General features: G+C 37.8%; 1 protein-coding gene across 2 annotated transcripts in view; it reads left to right on the forward strand.

Moving 5' to 3' along the window:
* GUCY1A2 (guanylate cyclase 1 soluble subunit alpha 2) overlaps positions 1-25,055 on the forward strand; it is a 311,376-nt gene that overhangs the window by 10,157 nt on the left and 276,164 nt on the right. For both annotated transcript variants that reach the window (XM_037012667.2, XM_073239331.1), the window contains exon 2: positions 18,406-18,467. In XM_037012667.2, the coding sequence (XP_036868562.2) occupies positions 18,406-18,467 (62 nt within the window). The remainder of the gene's footprint in view (positions 1-18,405; positions 18,468-25,055) is intronic.

Genomic DNA, 25,055 nt, shown 5'->3' on the forward strand with positions numbered 1-25,055 from the left:
GGTGCTGATAAGATGAAGGTAATACTTCATTTATAGGATTATGAAGATTATAAGTATGATTCATAGCCCAGTATTTAGAATATAGTAAATGATCAATTAATTTTTGTGCCTTTTTCCAACCTCTTCTTATCAGCTGTTTTATCACTCTGCACATTGCTAATCACATCTCTGATATCTTTAGTTAACTCCAACCACAGTCTTTGGTGAAAGCTGTAGATATTTCCTTTCTTTATAGTTTTTGTTTAGCATTCTCATGCTTTTGTGGGAAATAATTTCAACATTTTGGAGTACACATTTCAGGATTATGAAATCTCCCAAAAATTTTAAAAGCAAATGTGATCTTACTGGTCATTTGTTTATTCACTCATTGCCTTACTCCTCCATTCATTTTTAAAATAGCATTTATTTAACACCTGAGCATTTACTGATTCATTCAGCATGACCTCAGTATGCATTAAGCACATGCATGAAGTGGGGCATTCAGACAAAAATTTGATATGGTCCTTTTGGATTTAAGAAAGGTAAATCTACATTTTAAAATTGCCAAATAATGTGCACAACAGCTATTTTTCACCCCTTCTTTTGCCTCTTACCCCATCCTATCCAGTACTTTCCTTATTTGGAATGGTATGGAAAAAGGAAGTGTCTGTATGTAAAGACTAGTTGAAATGGTAATGATGGCAGTGATAATAGTAATAGTAACAGTGTTTTATCAAGCCCTTACCATGTATGAGGTGCTCTCCACATTTTATTCAATGAAATACTCACAAAAACAATGCAGGAGTGATGCCTTATCATGACCTACAATACATCAAGATCTTACCTCTCTGACCTCACCTTATGAAGTCTAACCTACACTCACAGCTCTACCATAGCTCCTTGAACATTCCAGGCAAGTATCATCTGGCCTCAGGACTTTTGTTCCATTCCGCATGTCAGAAATGCCCTTTCATGCCAGTTCTCCACATGATTGGCCCTTCTGGCTTTCAGAGTTCAGCTCAGTATCACCTCCTTAGACCATAGCCCCCTCCTCACACTGATCAACCATTCTCTCCCACATCACTGTTAATTTCCATCATAGCATCACCATCAGAAGTTATCATTTACTTGCTTGCCTATGTATCACCTGTCTTCCCTCAGTATAATTTAAGTTCTGCAAAGGCAACAGCCTTGTCTGTGTTGCTCATGGTGGTCTTAGCAGTTTCTAGAATAGTCCTGGCTAGAAGTAGGTTCTCAAAATATCTTTATTGACTGAATGAGTAAGTGTCATATTGAAAGAAGTCTTAGCACTTGGAAAAGAAAGAGTATATTTAAACAATCTTTTAGGATGGGAACAGGAGAAGTAAATGTATTAGGCAACTGCTATGGATCTAGCATTTAAGTATTTTCATAATATGTGTCACTAAATTTTAAAAATTATCTCCTGAGAGATTCAGAGAAGTTGAGTAACTTGCTTGTGGTCATAGCTGACTACTTATAAAGATAAGATTAGAATCCTGGTCTGTTTAGCTCCAGACTCTTCATTCCTTCCACTATATATTTCAAGTTTTTGAGTGTGGTGGACATTGTGATGCAGTGCCTCGGTGCCCCTGTAGGAATGAGGAACTTATTCCCCTCGATGCTAGGAGTGCTGCTGTTAGTCAGCTTCCACTGTGCGTCCGTTACAAGTATGGCCTGGACTTAAGAAAGCTACCTTGCTCAAGACCATGCCCCATTCCAGTCACTAGTGAGCAGGGAGATAAGGGTTGGCCCCACTCTGTTAATTCAGCCAACTCCAAAGTTAGAACTCCACATGGGGTCAGCTGAGGCTCCATTGGGACTGCATCTCTGTTCAATTTCTTCTACTTTCAAATTCTGCATTTTTTCTGTACTCTCAGGGGTTTTGATTCAAAGAGCACTCCCTTGTAAACTTTGTGCATGACAATCTTGTGAGAATCTGCTTCCCAGAAAACCTAAACTGCAATAGTAAGTTTTGAGAACCATGTTGGCCTTCATACAAGTATAAAAGTCAGCAATGGGAAGGTGGCATTTGGAAGAAATGTAATAGTAACCGTGGATTTGGATTTGTTGAATTTAAGTGCGGATGGTTGGCTCTGGACTGTGAGCCCTTTGAGGGCTTGGTATTACCAGATCACCAGCCTCAGCACAATGCCTGTCACATTGCAGGCAGTTGACTCCGTAAGTAGACCATTAAATATTTAGGATTGAATTTGGGTTAGAAGTCCAGTGGAGGTAACAGCTAATATCTTGAAAGCTGACAAGTGCTCTGAAAGAGAGACTGAAAAGTAAGAATAGAGAATTGAGAGTCAATATACAAAGAGAACCAGAAGAATATGGGTGCCAGGATGCTTTATTGCTTCTGGGGGCAGGAGGTGGGTGGAGAGTAGCTGGGAGCAAGTGTGATAAGGGTTGATATTTGTGAAATGATGAGAATTTAAGGATGGTACTTTCCAGTCAGTATGACTGAGGTAGCTGGTGGTCAATTCTGCATCTGAGGTAGGTTTAAAGCGGGAATGTATGATGATACATATCATGGACATAAATTTACCATCCAAGATTTCTGGCAATAAAAGTAAAAAGAGAACTGACAGGATCGGCAAGGCCAAATCACATTTTATTAAAAGGTGGAGACTCATGCTGAAGGTAACAGAGTAGCCGAAAAAGTTGGAGATGGATGAGTTAGTCTTTGGGAAAGGATGAGTTGATGTAGAGGCATTCTGTAGCTCCTTTGCCAATAATGAGGATTATTCCTTCTTTATTGCCCAGGGGATGGCAATATGGCATAGGAGGAGTACACTGCAAAGGCGGCTGTCAGATTTTGGTTTTATTTACACCTAATTTATTACAGTCTTGTCTTGAGCTTATCACTATAACTCAGTGATTGGTCACTAATTTTGTTAATTAGTGACTATTAAATTTCAATTGCCATGCTATTTGCAGTTCTCTAGTTATTTCTTAACTATGGGAGCTGCCCTGACTATGGGATGTCAGATGAGGTCCGAAATGTCACTCGTTCATCTTTCAGACATTTTATACTTAAATCATGAAGTGTACAACTTTTTACTTGTATACTCTACTGCAGATAACTTTTGGATTGTTGTCGGTCAAAAATCTTCAGATTTTCTCTTATCCTTTTTGAGATAGGATTTTATAAATTGAACACCATGGGGGGGGGGAACTTTTGTTGATTTGTGCTTGTATTAGTGTGTTCTTTTTCAACTTTAAAGATGATTTGAGATTTATGTCAGATATATATATAAAGCCCCTGTTTTTACCCTTTCCATGTCTGATGTAACTTTGTTTAGTATTGGAACTCTTTTGACACTAATGCAAGGAACTCTCGAGGGGTTAGGAGCCAAGCAAATAGTACTCTATTTTGCTGTTATATTGACTATATTGTACACAGTTGAAAGGTGATGTGGAGGTAAAATAAAGCCAAGCAGGACATAAACAATCAAATGTAGCTTCTTGGCTCTTCCTTTCATTTTCTGGGTGATTTTTGCTCGATTTCATCAAGCGAGGATTTTTTTATATTTTATATACTGCCAAGTCAACTAGTACCTGGCACATAGCAGCTGATCAATAAATATTTGTAAAATGCATACATTTACAGTGAATATAATGGTATTTATTCTAACTATACCACACAAATGTAAAAAAACAGGATGATAAACATAAATGTGTTTTAGAAGAATAAAATCAATGACAATAAAAAAACCAAAATAGACAAAACAGAATATACAAATGTAGGAAATTATTATGTCCTATTATTGATTCATTCATCATAAATTTACTGTATGCTCATTATGCATGCTTGACTTTACTGTGTCATGAGCCTAAACAGAAGACAGCTGGAACAGAAAACGGCTCCAGTCATCTGTAGAGTTGAAAGACAGAAAGTGCTGGATTTTCCTTATCTTGTAATCTATTTTGCCATCAATTTAACATTATGTACTAGGAGGAAAGAATAAGTTTTTCCTACATGATCTAATATGGTTTTTAAAGAATTAAACATTATCTCATTAAACAGGTATTTGCTGTTGGCCTTTGCTGTGCTGGGAATTGGAGATGATTCAGTTATATGGGAAAAATACTGATAATCCCCTCACCCCATTATTTCTTGTGATTCTGTTGAAAACATTTCAGGAATGAAATTTCAGAAAGATTTTATCTTTCTTCCAAACTTGTTCTTGTATAAAGTCCTCCCAAGGGAAAGCAAGAACTTCTGGAAGAAAAATTCACATTACCCCAACAGTAAGTTTAAGGAGACGCTGTTGCTCTTCTAGCAAGAATCCCGTCATCTTAATTCAGTGAGTTTCTGTATACCTCAAGAAAGAAAAAAGCATCTTGTTTAAATGCCTGTTGACCAAATTCCCACAGTGTGCAGGGCTATTCTATGGTTCATTTTCACTTTTCCTTGTTTGGTTTAATTTTTAAAATGTCTCTGTTTTGGAATGTTGTCTGGAAAAATTTGAAATTTTAACATAAGGAACTTGTTTCCTTGTTTTTCAGTCAGGAAAGGATGGATAAATTCTTAACAAATAGCGTTTTTATCATAGTTTACAGATATAAACAGATAGAAACCTGAGTTTATTTTAGTAGCAATTATGAAATCTATTGATTTACATAGAATAGAAGAAAAACGACTCATTGGATTCTGAATTAAAAAATGCCATTCAATAGAAATCTGGAGTAGGCATAATTACTCTCATTATGTCTTTTAAAAATTTGCCACAAGTAATGAAAATGTCATTTACCTCCTTAATGAAAGAATCTGCCTCCAAAGGCATCTATTGTGAGGAGTGATAATGGTGAGACGATTGTGTTCTAATGGAACGAAGACTGAGGGAAGAGTAAATTTTACCTACAGATTATTGTGATTCCATTTGAAGCTTCAGACACATATGAGGGAGTTTCTGGTGTGTGCTGCTGAAGAAGAGAGATTTATTGTTTCCTTCTGATATAAAGATCAATGAACACTCTGTGGCTCTAACAGTGTTTGTAAGCTATAAAGTTTCTCTCTCCCTTTTTTCTCTTGTGTTAACTTATTGCGATTATAAACACATTTCAAAGAAAACTAGTCTTTACTTTGGTTCTGAATTAAATTCTTTCTCAAAATGTGTGCTTGCCAGGTACAAACCTAACTTTCCTGCTGAAGGAGAAGGGTGGGATTCAGCCACAGCTTGCAAGGGGCTGTGTGAATTGTGGTATATGATGTATCTGTTCTCATATAGGTGGTCTCTGCTGCTTGCTGGGTTTTTCAACATTAGAGCAGTTCTCTCCTTCTTCAGCCGAATTTTTGGGATGGCAGTGGGGGAAAATGGAGGAAAACAAATACAAAATCAAGTTGTAAATGTAATTTTTCACCATTAGTCTAGCATTCTTGACTACTGAGAAAAATCCAGGTCTCAAAAAACTAGGTCTCAAACCTAGTTAACATGGATTCCAATTATTTTGATTGTAGTGATGAGACATGTCATTTCAATTACTAGCATTAGTGATGACTATAATGATAGAAATTACCAATTCCATTGGACACAATATTGGAAAAAGCATTTTACTACATTACCCCAAGAGACATACTTTTTCAAAGAATACATATGAGTAAGTCAGTTTCAAATACAAGTCAATAAAACTGACCATTGTAAAACTATAAAGTGTGAGTCTAGAAATAAGAATCTAAAAATAAGAACAGACCAATAATTCTTGGCCATTAGATAAGATATTCAGCAACTTTATGTGATCAAATCAGGAAACGCCTGCCTGGAAACATCTTAAAAATCTAAAATAACAAAGTTTTTTTTTTGCTCTTCCAAAGTGACTAATAGAAATGAAAGCAAAGTTGTTTAAGGTTGCCATTATAAACACATTTCAAAGAAAATTAGTCTTTCCTTTCATTCTGAATTAATTTCTATCTCAAAATGTGTGCTTGCCAGGTACAAACCTAACTTTCCTGCTGAAGGAGAAGGGTGGGATTCAGCCACAGCTTGGAAGAGGCTGTGTGCAGATTTGAAGAAAACTTTGAAAAAATCTGGGCTTTCACCAAGTATAATTTTTTTTTAACACCCAAAATACAAGGCATTAGTGGTATCATTTTTTCTTATTTCTCCCCACTTCAGCCCTGTGAGGGAATGATGTGATTTCCGTATAGAAAAGCCACCAGCAACGAGCAACATCTGTTCACAGTTCACAGAACATGTTTTTAACACCTGGGCATTAAATACTAGTTTAAACTTTGATATATCATGGGTAAGGTTGAGAAAAAATTGTCAAGTAGGGATATTTATTTTTGGTAATCCCTATTCTCAACCTCTCCCCCTCCCTCTCTCTCTCTCTCTCTCCCTCTCTCTCTGTCTCTCTCTCTGTCTCTCCTTATATCAAAACCTCATGCCACAAAAATCTGCTATGAATCTCCAGCAAGACAAATTGGGCAGTGCACATTTTAAATGTGCTAAATTATTAGTTGAAAAGTACCTCTATTGATTTTAAGCACCTTTCCAGTAGTAGAAAGTAAGTTTTTAGGGGTAGAATCGGAGAATGGATGGGGTGGGGATAGCTCTCTTGGTGCTCCTAGTTCTAAATTTGTTGTCTGGCTCTACGTGGCTCAATATGTACTGATGGCTGCATAGAAGTGGATATGTCTGGGCACCTTGCAGGCAGCCATCTGGAGATCACTGTATAGTAAATTATTTAATATTCTTGGTCTGTGGGAATAACATAGATAGGCTGGTATGTTAGTAAATTTGTTTAATGTTCTTTGTATATAGTGATAACATCAACCTTTGATTATGTGTCATTATACTTACCAATTTTGTATCATAAACTGTTACTTTAAAGTACTATTACTGCTATTTCAGGGTCCATTTTAAATAAAGTCATAGGACTAAATGGGGCCGATGTGGTCCTTATGTTTCATAATGCTAATTTTGCTGCTTAAGTGAATAATTTATGGATTAGTATGTGTTGTGCCAATCATGGATGCCCCTGCACTGGGTTTGCCTTGGAAATTCCAGTTAAGAGCCCTTATGCATGCAAGGACATTAAAGTGTTTTTTAAAGGTAGAAAATAGTGAATGATATCCAATCAGTACCTTGTTCCTAAGCATCATATTTAATTTCTCTGACGTGAATATGTGTACATGACTTGTCTGGGTCAAGGTTTGACTGATACTTATTTGTAAAGCTGAATGGCAGAGACAAATATTTAGAACTCATATAGTATCCTAGAAGAAACTTGAGAAAAAAGTAGTGTGCCGGAAACATTTCCCCTCTTCTGTAGGCAGCTGTTCCCAATATCCCTGTCTTACTCACATCCTCTCACCCTCCCCTTTTCCCAGTTACTAATCTGCCATTAGGTAATGAGACAAACAAATGGCTAAGAAATACTACATAGTTAAAAACTTTGCTAAGACCTAATATGAGCAATTTTTAATGTCTTTGTTGGAGTTCTTCTAAAATGACTTCAACAACAATTAATATTATGATGGCCATTTTTGTGATTTATTCCGATTGCTTTTTAGTGAAAGCAGATTTGAAGAAAATTTTGAAAAAATCTGGGCTTTCACCAAGCATAATTTTTTTGACACCCAAAATACAAGGCATTAGTGGTATCATTTTCTTTTCTTATTTCTCCCCACTTCAGCCCTGTGAGGGAATGATGTGATTTCCCTATAGAAAAGCCACCAGCAACGAGCAACATCTGTTCAGAGTTCACAAGTCATGTTTTTAACACATTATTCCACCTGAGTCATGCAGGAAATGTATCAGATAGGCAGGGCAAGGTTTTTATTTGACCCACTTAAGGATGAGGAAACTGATTCTTAGAGAGGAACAGCAACTTGCACAAAGTCAAGAAGCTAGCAACCACCTACATTTTAGTGTCTGGTTCTCCTGTTTCAGGTCCTAAGATCTTCCCACCATGATGTATCTCTCAACATGTCCACAAATTATTACATCCTTAATATGTAATATACAATATTGTTCAGCATAGATTCCCTCTTTTGACTCATTATTTCCTACCTATTGTTCAGCATAGATTCCCTCTTTTGACTCATTATTTCCTACCTTGCGACTTGCTAAGGGATAGCTGGTAGCTATTTCCTATTGCCTTTCTTGAACCTTTCCTTCTCTCACCAGCTGTTTAGTTCCTGGCTCTGCTGTGAGTCCACACAATGTAGACCTGTGTTAGAGATGACAGAGGTTCTTCATCAGGACTCTGCCACCAGGCTGACCTAGCTTGCCTGCCCATTGTCATGTCTGTATGCTCCAGGAACCTATGGGCGAAGCACCTATGAACAGAGTGACAAAAGCCATCATCAATGCCAATAGCTTAGCTTATAATGTGGAGTCTGGGAGGAACAATGACATTACTCGTGGTTTTCTTTCTGAATATGAAGGAAATATGAAGGAAGTCATGAATGTCATAGAGATAGTTGTATGTGTAATAGTACACATTTCTCTTCCCAGATTGTAATTGTGCATACCCGTACATACACATATACTTATCATGAGAAACAAAGAAGCAATATAATAGCTATATTGGAGTGGTACCTAGGTTAAAAAAACTTGCTCAGATAGAGTTAATTGAAAAGTAAGACTTTTCATGTCATATAGTATCAGTGTTCTTTTTCCTGCATGTTTTTTCCAGAATGAAGCATGATTATTCTGAACCTTTATGATGCAGTGCATCATCAACATGGATGATGTGGCAGTCACTATCTGCCAAACATCTGCTTAGTAAGCATGTTTCATATCCATTTGGATCATTCCATTATAGTCAACACTAGATCTGATCATATTCATACACTTGTTGAGTTTTATCTTCCAAGAGAGGTTGAAGCAGCAGAGCTGGGCAGGACCTACCTTGGCTAGTATGTTGATGGTTTCTACGTGTTTCAGCATTTGAGACTTTTAAACTCCAAGGATTTGTTCTTGTCAGTGTCCTGAAATACTCAGACTCTCAGCCACTGAGTGGCTAAATAAAACACACTTTGGTTGGCATTTGAATGACAATTAACTTATTTACAGTGAGTAATAACTGTAAAATGAAGCTTACTACTCAAAGTCTGCAAGCTCAGCACATTCCTTACCTGTTCAGGCTACAGGAGAAGCCAAGTCATAATCAGACCTTTGCTTTAGTCCAGTTACAGTCAAAACAAAATGAATTTCATGCAAATTCTCCAATTCAGTTTGAGGAGCTATCCAGTGTGGGCAGGCCTTCCCAGTGAGACCTGATACTCCATGTTGGTTCATGAAACTCCTTTTTTAGTTAAGATATTGAGGAATTTTCCTTACTTTAGGACTAATCTTTCTCAATACTGGCAGTGGGCTAATATGCCCTGAACAACAGTAGATATGTTTCACAAATGATTCCCTTCCCTTTTCCTTCCTACGGGCTGCCTTCTGTAATGTCACCTGCTCTCCCCATTCACTGCCTGTGTCCCTCTCCTTTACTAGATGGCGTCTGTTGCTCAGTGGCCTCCTTGGAAGTAATATTCTGTCACCCATTTACAAGTCATTGTTTAAGTGGGTGCATTTAGAGTTGACAAAACATTTCTCCATTTTATGTGTTAATTTTATAATTTAACTGTCAGGCAGAAATATTACTTCCCTTATTTCCAGGCTCTTGTTGGGAAACACCTCACTGTAGCTCCCAGGTACTGGAGACAATAGGGAATTCTTTGGAAATATTCAAGTGGAGTCTGCAAAGATATTTTAAAAAGCTAGAAATTATTTCCTGACATGGGGCCATTGCTATCCAGGAGGGTTCTCAAGAGTTGAAATGACACTCATTAGTTTTGCAGCATCTAATTGGCATCTTTAGGCTGTGAGGCATGCCTGGCAATTGTCCTAGATGTTAGATGTGGTCACTTTAGTTCAATTTAACAAATTTTTGACTACTTACTCATCAAGATTTTTTTTTCGTAGGATCATCATGTAACACGTATTTGTATAATACTTTATAGTTTTATTTCATTTTGACCTTATAACAACCCGGGTAAGTAGTTATGTTAGAAATTTCTCTATTTTATATACAAGCAAATTGAGATCCAGAAAAATAAAATCCTGTGTCCCCAAATCACACAATCTAGCTAAAGCTTAATTCAACTGTAGCCTTTTCTGTCCAAAAATGTATTTCAATTTAGAGTTGATGATTAAAAGTGTGGTTTTTGGAAGAAGTCAGACATAGAGAAGACATTTACATAGACTCAGATACTTAATACCTGACTGTGGGCATGTTTTTTTTTTTTTAACTTCCTTGGGTTTAGTTTTCACATTTATGAAATTGGGGCAGTCCTTCTTCCTTTCCTATAGGATCTTTATGAGACCAGATGAATCGCTGCACATAGCATGTTGGGCCCACTGTTTGACTCAACACATTGTTGACTATTACAGTGTTTAATCCAGAAGGCTTACCTTTATGTCACTGTGTAGCTTACCTTTATTCACCTTGTACCATCCGTGAGATTCTGTTCAGTTTAAGGATTCGGGACTAGAGCTCTGTTCCCAGAGGACTGCCATACAGCACGATCCACTTTCCTGAGACGGTGTCTAGAAGCAGTACTATCTTGTCTCAGTATTTTTATTCAGACAGCTAAGTGAGCCAGGGTGGTGACCAGCAAAGCATGTCTTTCCTAGTTTCTCTATAAAGAAGTTAATGATTATAACAGAACTATTTAAATAACAACCCTTAAGAATTTGGGAAAATCATTTTACAACATCGTTTTCACATACTAAAAAAAAAACAAAAGGAAATAAAAGATTTCAGTTAGCTACATGGAAGTATTTCCAAATAGTCATGAAAGTAAAATAAGTTACCAGTGGAGGCATCAGCTTATGGGAGAAAAAGCACAGGACACCTCAGCCCCTGTCTTGGTGGTTCTTTGTAGCCAGGTAGCTGAGGCAAAAAACCACTTAAGACATTTTCTGAATCTCAGTTTTTTCATCTGTATAATGTGGGTAATTGTGTCTGAGACTCACGAGGTTGGTGTGAATATCTAACGAGATGAAGGAGAAGAAAGTGGTAAACTGTAAAGTATTACAAACTGAAGGTGTTATTATTCTCTGATGTTCATGTCAAACATCAGAAATTCTTGGATGACTTAAATAGACTCTTGCCTGAAGGTAGAGAACTAAATAAATAACCCCCTAAGTTTATTTTTGTTCAAGGAATCTATGTTTTCAGCTTAAATTTGCCTTGATGGCATTAGATCTTATATCAAATTGAAATTCAATGGCTATTTTTGGAAAAACATTAAATAAAATAAAGGGGAAAATACTTGGAAAGCAAACATACTTTGTATAGGAAGATTTAACTATGATGTTGATTATACATTAAGTATATTCAGTTACAATCAATAATTACAATAATAACCACTGTGCTTTGCTAATTAGAACATACTTATAATAAGGACAAGGTAATCAGTTAGAATGCCTTTTTGGGTCAATTAGCATAATGTCAGCCTCCACCCTAAGCTCTCATGAGGTTACACAGATGTATACCTGTGTTTACAAGAATAAAGTGAAGGTTGGATAAAATCGTGCAGATGTCCAACCAGTATGTGTTGAAGAACCCTATGCTATGATACATCTTTAGCTTTAATTTTTAATCTTAGCACACTTATCATTTTTGCTTTTTGTTATTAATTTTCTGGACTACCAGTTGATTTAGCATGTTACTGGTGTTGGCTACTTGAATTGATAACTGCAAGTTTTCTGAAAGGTGGTTTAATCACCAGTATGGCCTGATCCTCTGTTTTCAAGTGCTTAACTTTGCGATGCTTTTCTTCAAAATGACCCTGAGAACTACAAAGTTCTTAAAAGTGTTTTTCAGATGGGAAAATGGAGGCATTTTTTTCCCCAAGGTTTCTTAGTCCCAGGTGAAGAGATTTTGGCTAATTTTATAAAAGCACAGCTGCATTTGAAATACAAAGGTCCTGACTCAAAGTTCTATATTTAATTTGCAATCTATTTTTTTGGTTTATATGTAGTAAGTTTAGTCAGAGGCTGGGAAAGTGAACAGTATGTCTGGATATTTATCAAGATTGATGATTAGTATAGTTATGTTTCTTTTAGAAGTAGTTAAGCTGGTTGTTTGAAGTAACTTATTATTTTAACTAGTTTTATTAGTAATGCCAATCTATTGGTCCATGGACTTTAACCATAAAGGTAGGGTATCTAACATTATAATTTCTTTAGATTTGTTATGCTTGAAATGATGGAATTTGGCATATCTTGTCCTAGTAAGCAGAATGCACTTGTACTGCAGAGAAAGCAGCCCCCTTGTTTATCTCTCACTTAGAAGCTGTTCACCAAAATTTCACCATTGATGGTTCAGACCACCCTGTATAGTGTAGGGAAGTTCATTATACCACCATTTACCTTAGGGCTGAGGATGGAGTTCTTGAGGAAATGGATGTATGATTCCTCCTGAGCACCATCTGCATACCCCTTTAGGGTACTAAAGAAATTTAAAAGTTTGGTTAGTGAGGGAAAGAGAATATGCAACAATTTGGAGACTGTTTGGGGTGTTTAAATAATGGTGGTGAGGACTTGGCCCATCAGAATGCAGCATAAATACATTCGATGCCCGGAGGGAAGTCCAGTGGGAAGAGGTGAGAAGAGGATGAGAAGTGGCAGTGCATCTGAAATAGATGAGTATTCATGACTATGTTGCTGGCCTGTTGTGTTATACAGGTTTGGTTTAAAGAACGTTAAGTGTGTTCTCAAAAAGGAACAATTAATTTGAATCCATGTGATTCTTTAATTTTATATTCACATTAAAAATATGCTTTGTTAAGGAAGACAGTTTCCCTAGGGGTAGAGAAGCTCTCTGTAAAAGGGGACTCCTAATCTAACTTTAGTTCTTTTCAGTCAAATGGTGGTAGTAACAGCAGTCAATTTAAGTGGATTGGTGCAAGGATCGTTTGGGCTAACATGCATTAAAAAATGTGAGCTGTAATTTGCAACAAAATGGATGGGGCTAGAGGGTATCATGCTCAGTGAAATAAGCCAGGCATAGAAAGACAAGTACCAAATGATTTCACTCATCTGTGGAGTATAAGAACAAAGGAAAAACTGAAGGAACAAAACAGCAGCAGAATCACAGAACCCAAGAAAGGACTAACAGTTACCAAAGGGAAAGCGACTGGGGAGGATGGGTGGGAAGGGAGGAAGAAAAGGGGGAGAAGAAAGGGGGCCTTACAATTAGCATGTATAATGTGGGGGGGCGGTTATGGGGAGGGCTGTGCCACACAGTGAAGACAAGTAGTGATTTTATAGCATCTCACTATGGATAGTGACCAATGGGGTATGTGTGGGGGACTTGGTGAAGGGGGGAGTCTAGTAAACATAATGTTCGTAATGTAATTGTAGATTGATACCAAAAGAAAAAAAAAAGAAAAAAAATGTGAACTGTAAAGTGCTCAACCAAATACAAAATGTTAAATATATGCTGTCTAGGTCTGAGATTATGTTTGTATTCTGAAGCAGATTATCTGAGTCCCAATCCTGGTTTTGTCCCTTTAGACCTATGTGACACAGGGCAACCTAAACTATCAGTGTCTCGGTTTTCTTATCTGTAAAATAGTAACACCTACCATGTAGTGTTGATGTGAAGATCAAAGGACTTAATATATGTCATGGGCTTAGAGTATACCTCACAGGGAGTAAGTACAATATGCATACTAGCTGTTGTGTTATATGTACCTGTCAGTACAAAACTGAGTGTTGACATAGTAAATGGGAGCAAATGACTTGGAAATTTAAAAAATCCTATGTTTATGCCTCAAGTAATACAGCTCCTTGTTTACCTAACAAACTCATATTTGATTATGAGCCATTAGTGACAGTTAATAAATGGAACTGTGTTGAATTCAGTAGTTATGTATGAACATCTCTCAGAAGCTTACTTCTCTTGATATTTGAATAAGGAAACTGTTCTCATTAATGCTGACTTACTCAGGTAAGGTTTATAGAGTATTGGTTTTGATCATCATGTTTGTAACTGTAAATGAAAGGTTTTCGACCCTCACTAAACATTATAAATAAGTGGGTCCCCCAGATCAGTTAATTGGAAAATTTGGGGGTATATTCAGGCATTATTTTAATGTACAGAGTTGAAAAACACTGGTTTAGAGCATTAGTAATTAAATATATATCCATATAATTTAGTTTCTGGCATTGATATGCAATTTTCTCATATTTAAGTAAATAAAATGACATGGTTATTTATGGATATTTGTCTAAAAGCAGACCTATTGTTTCTGTTGATTCTGTAGTTTATGGGTATGTGCTATAAAGCAGAAATGAACAATTTATTTGTTTTTATTAAATTATTCATGAGTATTTTGTTTTTGGCTTGATGAAGTGCTTTTACAAAGAATACAGAATCACAGTGTATTAAAGGTGAGAGAGACCCTCAAGCCATTTAGTAGAAAGAGAGTATACTCTGGAGCTGAAACTGGCTTGCAGTGACTTACTCACTTACTAGCTGTGTGATCTTGGGGTGCTACTTAACCAGTCTAACCAGGCTGAACCTCGACTTCTTTATCCCTGTAAAATTGAGATGAACACGTCCTTGATACGACGACAACTTGGTTTCACACTGAGCACACACAGACACCCTGACTCCCTGCCTCCTGCCTGATCCCCGCACCATCTGGTGCAGATACCCAGAGCAGGGACTGTGTGGGAGCCTTTGCAGGGCTGTCTGACTCGCAGGGACAGCTGCTGGGAACTGCTGCCTCCCACTCCTCAAGGATCATTTCTTGGTATCCGTTGGGACTGTTCTGTGGCTGGCTGTGTGGATGATCCCATGACCTTTCATGAGCATCTAACATTTAGTCTGTGCGGTCAACCACTGGCCAAGTAGAGTAAAGCTGCTAATGAGATGGGAGATGAAAGTGGCTTCTTGTTGCCACATGGTGGAAGCTCTTCAGTACTGTCTATCTGAGCCCCAGACCCTGTGTGTGCAGGACACGGACGGCTGCTTTCTCTTTCTGGCTGTGTTCTTTCCTTTGCTACTTTGTGTTGAGTAGGGACAATAGGAAGCCACTATCTGTATCTTAGTTTGGGGGAAGCAGAGGAAAATCACAGACCTCTGTGCTTGTCTTTCTGTGATAGGAACAGTGGATTTTTGTCTTCTCCACTACTGTCTCTCAGATCCACTGGCATGTGGCTATAAAATTATTAGGCAACCTGGTTCTCTGGTTGCACATTCTTTGTGTCCTAGGAAGAAGGGTGACGGGTTGTTTTTTTTCCTTGTAAAGCATCATGCCTGGGGGGCCTGATCTGAGCTGTGGGGCTTCCATGTTCTCTCCACTTGTAAGCCTGCTTTAGGTTTATCCTCAATCTTCATTTTGAGAATTTATGTTTTGTTCACCATCTCTCTGGAGTGATGTGAAGGTTTTGTTGGAAATATTTATACATTTGTCTGCCATTTTCCTATTGTTTCCTCTGTCCACTGGAATTAATACCATTTTCTCATTATGAGTGGTAGCACCACTGATTTTTCAGGTGATGAGGACCTTGAAACATTATATGTACTAGGTAGTTCTAACCTAAACCTTGTGCTCCTCCACTAGATTGTGAGATTCTTGAGGGCCGCAGCTATGTTTTTCAGCTGAGCATAGTCATAGCTATCACTTATTAGGTACCTGCTATGCACCAGAGACTTTGCTTAATTACGTCAATTGACTCCTATGAAAACAATATATATATAAGGAATCTTATTTAAGAGAACTTAAGTGAACTGCCCAAGGTCATCTAGGTAGTGAGTCACAGAGCTGGATTTTGAACTCAGTTTGATCTTAAATCTTTTCTAAATTAAACTTCTTCCTAAAAGAAAGGACAGATACAGATAAGAGGAATGGGATTTTGGCTTGTAGAAGGCTGGATGGAACTGTTGAGTAGGGGACAGGTATGGAGTTGCATTCTTGAAGAAGAGGAGAGAAGATCTGCCAAAGAGAAAAAGGCCTTTGTTTTTCCACTGATCCACACTGACTCGCGTTGGCACTGACTGAATGGCCCCCATGATCCTCAAGACAGAAGTCTCCCCTGTGGAATGTTTTGGTCCACATGTGGGTCTTCATTTCATGCTTTTTTATTCAGGCCAGAGAGATCCTGAGATTATGTGAAGATGTCTTTCCCGGAAAAAGCCACTAATTGAGCAATCAGGCAAACTCTGCGTAGGATCCAAGTGAATCCTCGGTGATAAGACATTCGGGAAGTCAGGGCTGCATTGAAGTCAGCCTTGGCTGGCTGAAGATCAGGAGATACTCTGTGGTGAGCCTCTATGCTTGTAGTTTAGACCAGCAGAATGTGCCCACCACCTTTGACAAGTAACAGGAAGTACATAAATGCTTTACCAAGTTGAAGTTTGTTGAATGTGTGCAGAGAACATTTTCATTTTAATGTTTTTGGAAACTATAAATTTAACTCCTACTGGGGAATAAATGTAATTGCTTCACAAAAGAAAAAAGTCAGCTCTTTAAAACTCTTAACTCCTTTCACAAACACATGCATTTTAATGACTGGGAAATTCCTGGTACAGGAAAAAAATGTCCTTTTGTACAAATGAGGTCATTCTGGTCTAACTGGCCCTGTACACTCTAGTTCCTGCTTTCTGTTCCATGTTTTGTGACCAGAGGTTTTTGGAAGGATAATCCCACTGTGGATATTCACTGCTTTTAGGGCATGTTGCCAAAGAGAAAGTTATCTTAGCTCAGAAACTGCCAAGCCAGTGCAAGAGGCCCAGATCCCGAGGGTACTGAGCCAGTGACTGATAATGACTTGGCTTCGGTTGGCTGTGGGTTGGATTGTTATAGCACTTTTAATGTGCACAAAGTTTGCTGTGTCTACTTCATCATCTTTGGATTTCTCAACAGCTCTGTTGCTTCTTGGTTCAGTATTGATTTTTCTTTCCTAGGCACATTCTGTTTACTCTGCTTTGCTTCTATCACAATGATTAGAATTATCTGTGCCAGTTTGTGGCCTCATGTTCATCTTTTTAACGTGGTATAAATGAGAAACAGCTGTTGAAAGAAGTTGCCTTGTACCTCTTTCTTTGAACACTTGGAGGCTGATTCCTCCTAAAATTAATTTCTGATTTGGCTTGGCTAAAGTGAAGACTGTGTCTTAGGCTTTAGATGTGCTCAGTCAGGGGTTTCTCCTAAATGGGAGTGTGGAATAGAATTCAGTGGATGCCCTTGATTTAATGAAGCTCATTTTCCTCTAGTTTTAAAATAACCATTTCCTACTAAGGAGATTGTTGAGAGTATGAAGAGTGTTAGGCAAGGAGATACGTACATCCATCTAGATGTTTTCCTAAAGAGGGGAACGAGGAAGGGGTTTAAGTGAATCCTGACCACAACCTTTGTAGTCTCCTTTAAATTATATATTTTAAAGACAGACACTTTGAAGGATTGGGAATGGGAAGTAAACTGATATTCATTAACTGCTTCTTAGGTGCCAGCATTGTACTAGATCCTCTTGCAGATTCTCTTTTGAGGCTTACCTAAGTTTGTGTGGTTAGTTTGGTGGCAGCCCATGAGATCACCAAAGTACCGTGCCGCCTCACATCGTAAGGGTCTGTGTTAGAGTTATACTGCCCTAAAATTCATCCATGGCTGTAGTGGATCAATCTTTTGATAAACCTTTGGTGCCTCTTTTTCTGCTTGATTGACTGGAAGATTTTATTATTTTTCTCTCTTGCCCCTGAGAATTTGATTTTTATCACAATTTGTTAATTTGTTAACAGTCTATGTTCTGGGATCTTTGTGTCACTTTCACTGTGCTCCCTTGATCTGAAACTCCAAGTTTAGGCTATGTTGCCCAAATAAATCTAAGAGTAATTTCTTGATCTTGGATTAAGAAGTTTTATCTTCAGCTGTCAAGGAGAGGAGAGTATGATAAGAACTGGTCATGGGCTGCTTGGGTATTTGCTGCAGACTCCGTTTCTTGCCCAGAGCATTTGCAGCTCCTCTAGAAGGCTCCAGAACCCTTGCTTGAAGTCTCTTGGGTCTTTGAGAAAGTCAGGTTTGACCTGGTCTTGACCCATGTTTCTGCAGGCACCATCTCTCCACTGCCCCTAAGACCTTGGTGTATTGTAGGCAGTTAATGAGTGTTTTATTGAACTTAATAGCCTGTACAAAAGAATTTTAAGAAAATATGGCTAGGAAATGCTTTCATACTTGAAATTGGGAAATTCTGGTTAATTGCTGAGTGCCTCATTTTAGTTCCTGTGGGGAAAATACATGGTAAAATGTATAATGGGTTAACATTGTAAAGCAAAACCTCTTGTGAGATAAATCAGAAACTACATATCTGTCTATGATGCTCAGAATGGGACAGAATGGGAAAGGCACTGATTTGCTGATAATGTATTTTTATTATTATTATTCTGTAGCCTCAGACGATACAGCAAACTCTCAAGAGGACATTGCAGTATTATGAGCATCAAGTTATTGGGTAAGTTAAAATGGATTTTGGTTATTATTCGGGGTAAATTAAAGGTTATTATTCAAACATAGCTGTTGAGTCTGTGGTTTTCTGCCAGCCCAGTCAGCCTTAGTTCCTGGTGCCCGTGCTCTCAGTGTGGAGTAGGGGCTTATGGAGCCCCTTGGAGTGATTTCCTTTGGCTTATTTGTGCTTATTTCTTTTAAAATTTAATTCCCTTTTGGTGTTGTTTTTCTTTTTTCTTCTTCTTCTTTTTATGTTCTTACCCTCTTGTTCTCATTCATTGAGTCTCATACTTATGCCTTAGTAATATGGTAAGGTTTAATGGTACCAAGTGAGAAGCTTTAAATAGGATTTTAGAATCCTTCAGTAAAATTTAATCAAAATCATTACAAGCTTTTACAGTTCAATAGTGTCACAAGCTGCTATTTTTCTTTTTTACCTGCACTTGACATTGTTGTCCTATGGTATGAGGAAGAAAACCAAGTCAAAAAATAGGAATTCAAGGCCTCACTAGCCCTTAGAATTTTTGTTTTATTAAGGTATCATTGATATACACTCTCTCATGCCACCATCTTGAATCCTCAGCCTATAGAATTTTTAAATAACTTTATATCTTTTGTAAAGGGTGATGATGGTGATAATAACTAAATCAAGGATTAGATGTCATGATTAAATAAGATAATTTCAATGGAAGTCTTTTGTAAGCAAAAAGCTCCAAATTACGGGTAAAGTATACTTTGGATTGGTTATGGCAGAAAGCAGTTGCCAAATAGAAAACCTAAATTCATTTTCTGATGCAATCTAGCTATTTAAATTGAATTCACTGATGTTAGATGCAATGCATATTTTAAATTCACATTATTAAGATTCTCTGTTAAAATGTTCTCCAGTGATTTATCTTTGTAAGATTTTAAGAACTTTTGAGGAATCAAGATTCAAACTGCAGTATGTCTTGAAACACTATCAAGAATCATTTAGCACTTACGGCTAATAATAATTGCCATGTGGGTCAAGGATATAATTTTGGCTATTAAGATGTAGTATGATTTTTTCTGTTCTTTTTCTTTTTACAAAACAGGAGGGAAGAAAACCTGGTAGAAAATAATCTCAGTACCTAGTACAATGCCATATACTTTAAGAGCTTGATGATTATGTTAATTGTCATTTCAAAGGGAATTGCTTTGAAACTTTGTCGTATCAATCCTCAAGAGTGCAGTACTAGGAAAAACATTATTTAAACTCATGAGATGGCTTTTAGTTTGAGGCCATTAGTGATTTTAAATGGTTTATCCTAACAGAGATAAAGAATGTCAAATTAATCTCTCCCCATATATTCTAAAATAAAACTTAATCACTTCTATTGGATTTGCTGCTTTCAGAGTAGGGTGTTTGGATTAAATTAGTCAATATATTTAGAACAGTTCCTGGTATGTGGTGAACAGTATATACTTGTTTGCTGTTATATTTGTTATCATTATCATTATTATTATTATTATTTTTATGACAAGTCCAGTAACCGAATGCAAGTCATTTCCTAGAATTATGATGGCCTCTCAGTTTTGAAATCAAATAATAACTGATGAAATAGCCTCATTTTTGAATTAAACTTTGTCTTCATGGCAAATTGGAATGGAAATCTTATAACTATGATCAAAATAGAAAACAAAACTCTATTACCAGAATCAGCAGAAAATTATTTTTCTCGTTACTAAGATGGAGTTCTCTGTTATCTAAATTACTGCTTCAACCCTCCTCTCTCCATCTGTGTGGACAGAGCCTGTGGTCATTCTTTGTTCATTGCCTAAATGGTCTTTACTAGTTCTATTTATTGCAGATACGATATAAAGAAAACAGGCAGGGAATGCGACTCTGATATAAAGACTTGTCTCAGTGTCTGACTACGTCCCCACAGGCTTATCAGCACGTTGTCCCTCTCATGTTGGCTGACCCATGAGGGCCTGACATGCCTTTGCTCAGTCCCTGTATTTGTACTCATGCTGACAAAGACTAGAAGGGTGAGTTGGCAGCAATACTGTCACATTTGCCTCTCGTGACTGTCTTTTCTTTTCCTGCAGTCATGGTTTTCCTGTCCAACTCCCTCTTTTGCCTTTTAGACTCCATTTTCCTGCTATTTCTTTTTTCAGTACTGAAAAGGGAGAACATCTATGATCACTAACACTTGGATTAAAATGTATTCACAGCTCTGTGTTGTTCCTCCTAGGAAAACACATTTAAAGGCTTTTTATCTCTAACTGTGAAAGGGAATATCTTTCTCCGGGTTAAAGGGATTCCAGGCAGTTGAGAATTAAGTGCTGGCCAGTATCATTTTACGTCAGACTCACCCATATTTCTAGGCAGGTGATGGTGGGAAAGAAATGCTTTCCTAACCTCTGAAATTGGGCTTTGCTGAAGACTTGTGTTGATGTAATTCAGTTGTTAGGTCCCCTGGGTTGGGATGATGAATTAGAATGGTTAACAGGGAGTATGAGCTAGCCCTTCTCTTTTTAATTTCTTAATTTGTCTCTAACCACTAACTTTCTCATCCTGCCTTTCCTCTTCTTTGAAACTCTGCCCTGGGTCTGAGTATTTATCAGAGCTCCAGGTCTATGTGGTTCCATTCCTCAATGAATTCTTATACCAGTAGCCCACAGAAACTCTCTGAGGCTTTTTTAATCTGCAAGACCTAGACTTGAATGCAGGGAGCAGCTGTTCAAAGGATAACATAGATGGAAAATGGGGAGGGAGTAGCTGACAGAGCCTCTTATTAGGGAGTAAGATAGTCTCCTGTACCTCAGCAACTTCATCTTTAAACATTTATTCTACTCCTCAATGTATCCATTCATTTGTTCATTTATTTATTCATGGAGATCATTCAAGTTGGGAAAATGAATGCTAAAATAATTTATTCATGCCGCATGATAAATCTTCTCTTCATATCCACTGTCACCATGGTTTCTTACCTAGAAATTCCTATCTAGTTTTCTGGCTTCTATTCCTGTCCCTCGATGTTATATTTTCATCACAGCAAAGTGATTTAAAAAAATGGATCATGCCACTTTCTTACTTTAAACCAACGGTCCTCAAATGGTGATGTGTGTCAGACTCACCCAGCAGACCTTGTTAAAACACAGTTCCTGGGTACCACCCCCAGAGTCTCTGATCAGGTATGTCCAGGTGGGGCTTAGGAATCAGCATTTTAACAAGTTCCCAGATAATGCTGATCCAGGGATCAAGTCCTTTTGATGAAATCCCTCGTTGAAACCATATAATGACCCATTGTAGAATCTGAACTCTTCCTGTGATCTGGCCTTTGCTCATCTCTGCTTTCAGCCTCTTCCACACCCACCACACCAGCCACACCAGCCACATGTTGGTTTCTCAGCTATATCAAACTGCTTAGCCTTGAGGCCTTTGCACATACTGTTCCATTTTCCTGGAATGCTCTGTCAGCAGATGTTTGCATGGATTATGCTTTTTGTCCACTTGGGTTTCTGTTTAAATGCCATTTCTTTAGAAAGGCTTGACCACCCAATCTAAAGTAGGTCTCCATCCCCTACCTCAATCTGCATTCCCAATCATTTTTTTATTACTCTCTATTGTTTCTTTTCATAGTGCTTATCAATGTTTATTATATTAACTTGTTTATTTTCTTATTTGGTTATTATCTTGTTTACTTCTATATTCCTGTGCCTTTGTAGGTGCTTGGTATGTAGAAAGGACTAACATTTTTGATGAGAGGAGTATGAATAAATGAAAAAATTACACCCCAGAGGTATGTGCACAGAGGTATGTGTAGAGTGGATAAAAGAGTCAACTACACTTGGGAGGAGGTATAAAAGGCAGGGCTGAAATAATCTTCAGGGTTCATTGAAGTTCTACAATTTATAGTTCTAGTGTCCAGGACCCTTTATAATTTATAACACAAATTATATAATTTATAATTATATATGTTATATATGCTTATATATTATGTAGATTTAATTACATATAGCTTCTTGCTCTTTAATTAATATAATTAATAATAATGAGGTATCAAGTCATATAATCATGTAAAATAGTACAGTGCCTGCTACACAAAGGCAATCAATATGTTTATTGAATTATTATTGCTACTATTAGTATCTCACTCTTTCAAACCACAATTTTTGTTGATTGTCTTTTTATTTATCCTCCCACTGTATCCTTTCCTTGCCCTCCTTGATTCTTAAAATGTTTGGAAGTAGTTGGTTAACATCAGGAGTGTAACATATCCAGTTTATGTTCCTGCTGCAGCTTTCTTCTTACAGAGAGTTTGGATTTTCTAAAATCTAAATTTCTGCATTTAGAGTGTCTAAATCAACTGTTCTCATGTTTATACTACATGAGTCCTTCTGGTCTGTAGCTTACAAAAATGGGTCACTATGATAGTGCAAAGCAGGAATTTCTTTAAAGCTGATTGGAAAACATGATAATCTTTTTGAGATGTGGTGTTCATTCATTATATATTTTAAACATTAAAGTATAAAAAATATGTATTCAGAATCATTTCTACTTTTTTCCAGAATAAGCATCATTAGGCTAATTTCACGGATAGGACTGCTGCCAACCTTGTATTAGTCTGGGACACTACTTCCTATAGTCATCTAAAATTAAATTCTATTCCTATTGTTGCTGTGGGCCCTATGTTTGTTTTATATAGCCAACCTTCTGTTCTCTTTTTCTATTGACAACTGAGTAGGGATTAAGGTAGAATAATTTCCACAGAACATTAGAAGTGAAGTTAGGAGTGGGTGAACCCTGATTATTCTGGGAAACAAGCTTCAATGATACTACTTATGCCATCAGGGTCAGATTTTATGGCTCTGTTTTATTTAAAAAGTGATCTAGCTTTTTCATATATTTCTATAGAATATTTGTGTTACTGAATAAAAACAATAAGTTAGACAAAAGCTAATACCTATTGATTGCTCACTGTTTCAAGGCAAGATGCTGGGCATTTTACATTGGTTATTTTATTTAATCCTAACCATCTAATTCATGGGGTCATTGTATTAAGTTCTTTTTTTGGTTGAGGAAATTGAAGCTGTGAGAAAAAATATTTTGTCCAGGGACACTGATGAAAATGGTGGGGCTTGATTTAAATATAACCCTGTTATTTGTCTGTGTTTAACAAGTGTGCTCCATTCCACTTCTTACTGAATGATTCCTGCCTTCTAAAAACTGTACTAAGCATTTTGCTTAATGGGTTTATAGGAGTCTGATCTCAGTGAGGTGTCCGAACATGTAACCGTTTATTTTTTCTCTCCAGTCACTTCAGAGATACTCAGATGAATCTCCTCTGATACTAACTTGGGCATTTTACTCTTTTCCAAATACTCTGAGGGAGCAAAAAGTCCACTCCAGACCAATTCAAATCTTTGAATTTGCATCCAGTCTCACTCTGTGCCTGGGTCAAGCCTTGGCCTGAGGAACTTGGAATGCAGTGGAAGGGGGTTACTGTGTGATTTTTCATTCCTCTTCTACAGACCACTCCTTTCCTGATCCCTTACTCTTCAGATATGCTGTATCAGGCAGGAAAAGATTGGAAAATGGTGGTTGCCTTCTAAAATTCCCTGGTGGTTGTGGTGGTCCTCTCTTGGCTGTGATGTCTTAAGTGAGGCGCATCTACGCATCTACGGGCTCTGTCTTGACTGCTCACTGCTGGCCCGGAGGACTGCACTCCACGGGCTTGCTAGTGGGATCTTGGACCCTGGCAGGCGACCTCTAGACTGGGAAGCAGGAGGACAGGACAACCCAAGCTTGCCTCTCTTTAGTGGCATCTCCCTAATCCATGGGAAACTCATAACTTTTGCCTGCCATATGGTGGGAGTGTAGGCTCTGTTCTTTACCCTGTTAATAACTCTCTCTAGAACCTTCTTCTTGTACTCAAACCAGGCACAGAGGGATCATCGGGAATTCCACCACCTCAGCGGATGTCTACCAAGGAATGAAATACCCAAGCTCCAGTCTCTGTCTGGGCGCCCCCTGTCTCACCAACTGGGCTTCTGTGGGAGGGGAAAGGGAACAGTACTCCCTTCCAAGGCCAGTTACTCACTTCAAGGGTTCCCTTTTGAATTGTTTTCTATCCCTTTGCTTTTGAAAGCTGGTGGCAGGGTGACAGTGGCAGTGACTATTTAGTCATTTCTCAAATCTGGGAGGAGATTGCTAATCTTCTTGGCTACTCTTCTAGAATATGGGAGGATTTGGCCCATATTGTCTTCAGCTTTGGTGCCTAAGCTCTAATTCAGAGGCAACTGGAACAGTTCCACTCAGCATCTGATTACATGGGCATTTTGTCATTCTGTCCTCACAAGAACTCTAGGAGGTCTCTCTGTGTTATTAGGGAGACAATTTAGGTTAATAGGAATTAGGTTACTTGCACAGAGCCTCAAAGATAGAAAATGGTAAGACCATGATTCAGTTCTGTCAGGCTACAAATGCTTTATATGGTAACTTGTCACCATGCACGTTCCTGCTTTCTTCTCGACTGTGATAGAAGTTAAGATGGGTTTGCTTTCAACACAGTAACGCACCAGTTCTGTACTGTTAATTGTTCTTTTTCTAGGCAACTTCTTTATA

Source organism: Manis javanica, chromosome 6 (assembly GCF_040802235.1).
Source record: "Manis javanica isolate MJ-LG chromosome 6, MJ_LKY, whole genome shotgun sequence".
Taxonomy (NCBI): Eukaryota; Metazoa; Chordata; class Mammalia; order Pholidota; family Manidae; genus Manis; species Manis javanica.